The following is a 3,420-nucleotide window of genomic DNA, read 5'->3' on the forward strand; positions in this document are numbered from 1 at the left end:
GCCTCAGGGTGCTTTCCCAGGCGGGGTGATGCTGTGACTGTGCCTGTTTGTCCCTGTGCTCTCCCGCAGCCCCACCTGGCCGTCGGCAGCAATGACTTCTACATCTCGGTGTACTCCGTGGAGAAGAGGATCAGATGACGGCGCCCGGCGCGGCCTGAGCGGCTCCAGGGCAGGGCCTCCCTGTACATAGAGAAATCATCGACTTGAATGTTTCGTGTTGGCTGCTGCTGCACCCCATAACTTGAACATTTGTTCTTCTGACTTAGCTACTGATGGGTTTGACAAGGGGAAGAGACAATCTCCTGGTTTTGTTTTGTTTTCCAGCTATATCCTCTAAAAGCTACAGAAAAGGAACATTTATTTTTGTTTCCAGTGGTTGGCTTCTCTGTCAGAAACACGGCTCCTGAGCTTGGAAGGACTTGGATGAGGCAACGCCCTTGAAAAGGGTCTTGTTTTAGTCTTTGTTCCTTGTTTTGCTGGAGTGTGGGTTCTTCAAGGACTATCAGGACTCACCTACAGCTCCACGGGACCCTCTAGCTGCTGCCAACCCTGTGCCAAACCCAATTCCTGGGACAGGGCAGTGCGACCCAAGCATGGGATGTACCTGCTCCTGCTCTGCTGAGCAGGGCCGGGGAGGCAGGGAAGTGTCTCCTCTGCATGAACCTCCTCCTCCTCCCTCCCTGCAGCGTCCTCTCCGCTGGAAGCAAGGACAGACGGGGACCTGGTGGCCTGGGCAGGCAGGGATCCTGCAGGAAGGGGCTCAGGGAGATGACAAGAGCAGGGCAGGATGTCCCACTCCATAAAGCTGCATGTGAGGAAGACAAGGGAAGGAAGAGAACGAAGATCTCCAACGTCCCAGTGAGCCTGGAGCAAGTCACCGGTGTCACCACGTTCCAGCCAAGCCCACAGCGCTGGTGGGGAGCTGGGGGCACCGCAAGCACTGCCCCTCCTGCTGCCAATGTCCCTGTGCCACACGGAACTCCCCACCCACGCCTGGGCCCTGGGAGCTCTGCCCAGCCAGGGGTGGGCTCTGTGTGCTCCCCACAGCTGCTGTGCTCGAGGTGAGGGCCGGAATTTGGGCACTTGGAGCTGCAGATGCCGTGTGCCACAGCTGTGGCTCATCTGCCCCTTTGGAACCAGGCACGGAAGCACCCGGGCACAGAGAATCACCCAGGAGGAGGAAGGCAGCAGGTCACTGTCCCGGCAAAGCCTGCTCCATCTTCCGCACCCTCCACGTCGGAATAATGAATGTTTTGTCCCTTGGGATCCGTGCTGGGTCTGGAGACGGGTGTGGGAAGGGAGAGCACAGCTGAAGGACGGGTCCCCTCCCAGAGGTGCAGCCAGGGGCAGAACTCGCTCTGCGCAGAACTCACTGCAAGGGCCCGGAATTGCTGCTGATGCTTCCAGCCAGTCCCACGGGATCTGCGGGCTCCCAGCAAACTGCCAGCCGTGCTGAAGGGAATGTGGTGAGGGAAGGGCTCAGAACCCTTCTGGCCCTGTGCTGACGGCGGCCGCACCTCTGCCCACGGAGCGTCCGGCCCGTTGCTGCTGCTGCTGCCCCTCGTCACCGTGTCCGTGCGTGCTGAGGCACCCGGGCCACGCCGGGCAGGGGCCCCGTGGCCACCCCAAGTTGCCACAGGCATGTCGGGACTCTGGCTTGGCAGAGAGTCCCCAAACCACGGCGGTGGAGTCGATATCGGGTCCCCCCAAGCACCATCCCTGTCAGGGAGGCCGAGGGCCACGTCACAGGATAATGAATCAAAGGCTTTAAACTTAAAAACTACCTAAAAATCCACTTCTAAGTTACCCAAAGTTAATTATGGTCTAACAGAGCTGTGCCTCTTCCCGACCCGCTCCCGGGCTGTCCGCGAGGGTGGGGCCAGCGTTTGGGATCTCACGTAACCCGTTAACATTCACAGCTTCAAAAACAATGGATTTTTAACTCGTATCAGTGCATTTGTGAAAGGAACAGGACATACCTGGCGAGAGGGGAAGGGGCGTGGTGGGAGCCGCTGCTCCTGCCCGGCTGCTCCGCCAGGCTCCGGTGCAGCCCCGCGTCCAGGACGTGGGATTTTAAGGAATTGGGGCTGTTGGGCTTTTACCTGAGCGTGTGTGGGCTGTGCTTCCACAGGTCTGATGCAGAGATTCAATCATGGAATCACAGAGTTTAACCAAGGATCTGGAGAGCGTCCTACCTTAAAAGTTCACTTATCTCTATTTATTTTACAAAAATAAAGTTTAAAAAATATATAAAAACCCCCACACGATTGTAATGTGAGAGTAAAATGATTACAGACAAATAAATGGTTAATAAAAAATAAATGCAGAAACACTTCCTGGTGTGAGGATCGTTTCGTGGGGCCGGGGCAGCTGTGGCCCCGGAAGGAGCCAGGTGGGATTTGGGGTGCTGGGCTCTGGGAGTGGTCAGTGTCCCCAGGAAGAGGCCGGTCCCAGGGGGAGGTGTTGGGGACAGATGCGTGCCCCAGCCCCGGTGGCTGCTCCGAGGAGCAGCAGGAAGGCCGCGATCCCAGGGTGCAAATCCAGCTCTGGAGCGCTGGCTCGCTCCAAGGAATGGGCTGGGTTGGATAAATGGATGTCCTGGCAGGGCCAGGAATGGTTGGGCTCGGTGGGCCCAGAGGGCTTTGCCAACCTGGACAATTCCATGACTCTGTGAAAGAACCGGTGGTGTCCCTGTATCCCCCAACCCCTACAGCCTCCATCCCATACCTCCCATTCCCTATATCCCCATTCCCTATCCCCATTCCCTATATCCCATTCCCTGTGTCATTATCCCCATTCCCTATCCCCACTCCCTATATCCCATTCCCAATATCCCATTCCCTGTATCCTATTCCCTATATCCCATTCCCTATCCCATTCCCTATCCCTATTCCCTGTATCCCATTCCTGGTATCCCATTCCCTGTATCCCATTCCCTATGTGATTATCCCCATTCCCTATATCCCATTCCCTGTATCCCATTCCCTATCCCCATTCCCTATCCCATTCCCTATCCCCATTCCCTATCCCCATTCCCTATATCCCCATTCCCTGTATCCCATTCCCTGTATCCCATTCCCTATTCTCATTCCCTATATCCCATTCCCTGTGTCATTATCCCCATTCCCTATCCCCATTCCCTATATCCCCATTCCCTGTATCCCATTCCCTATCCCCATTCCCTATATCCCATTCCCTATCCCCATTCCCTATCCCCATTCCCCATCCCCATTCCCTATATCCCCATTCCCTATACCCCATTCCCTATATCCCCATTCCCTGTATCCCATTCCCTGTATCCCATTCCCTATTCTCATTCCCTATATCCCATTCCCTATCCCCATTCCCTATATCCCCATTCTCTATCCCCATTCCCTATACCCCATTCCCTATTCCCATTCCCTGTATCCCATTCCCTAT

General features: G+C 55.8%; 2 protein-coding genes across 2 annotated transcripts in view; both read left to right on the plus strand.

The window, feature by feature from the left end:
* Positions 1–2,332, plus strand: part of LOC108445833 (regulatory-associated protein of mTOR-like) — a gene marked incomplete at its 5' end in the record, with an annotated part of 6,430 nt that extends 4,098 nt beyond the window's left edge. Inside the window, one exon of the mRNA XM_017730702.1 lies at positions 70–2,332. Within this exon, the coding sequence (XP_017586191.1) occupies positions 70–138 (69 nt within the window). The remainder of the gene's footprint in view (positions 1–69) is intronic.
* Positions 2,333–2,613: 281 nt separating this feature from the next.
* Positions 2,614–3,420, plus strand: part of CHMP6 (charged multivesicular body protein 6) — a 7,280-nt gene continuing 6,473 nt past the window's right edge. The window contains exon 1 of the mRNA XM_017730713.1: positions 2,614–2,626. Within this exon, the coding sequence (XP_017586202.1) occupies positions 2,614–2,626 (13 nt within the window). The remainder of the gene's footprint in view (positions 2,627–3,420) is intronic.

This window comes from Corvus brachyrhynchos, unplaced genomic scaffold (genome assembly GCF_000691975.1).
Source record: "Corvus brachyrhynchos isolate BGI_N302 unplaced genomic scaffold, ASM69197v1 scaffold340, whole genome shotgun sequence".
Classification (NCBI taxonomy): domain Eukaryota; kingdom Metazoa; phylum Chordata; class Aves; order Passeriformes; family Corvidae; genus Corvus; species Corvus brachyrhynchos.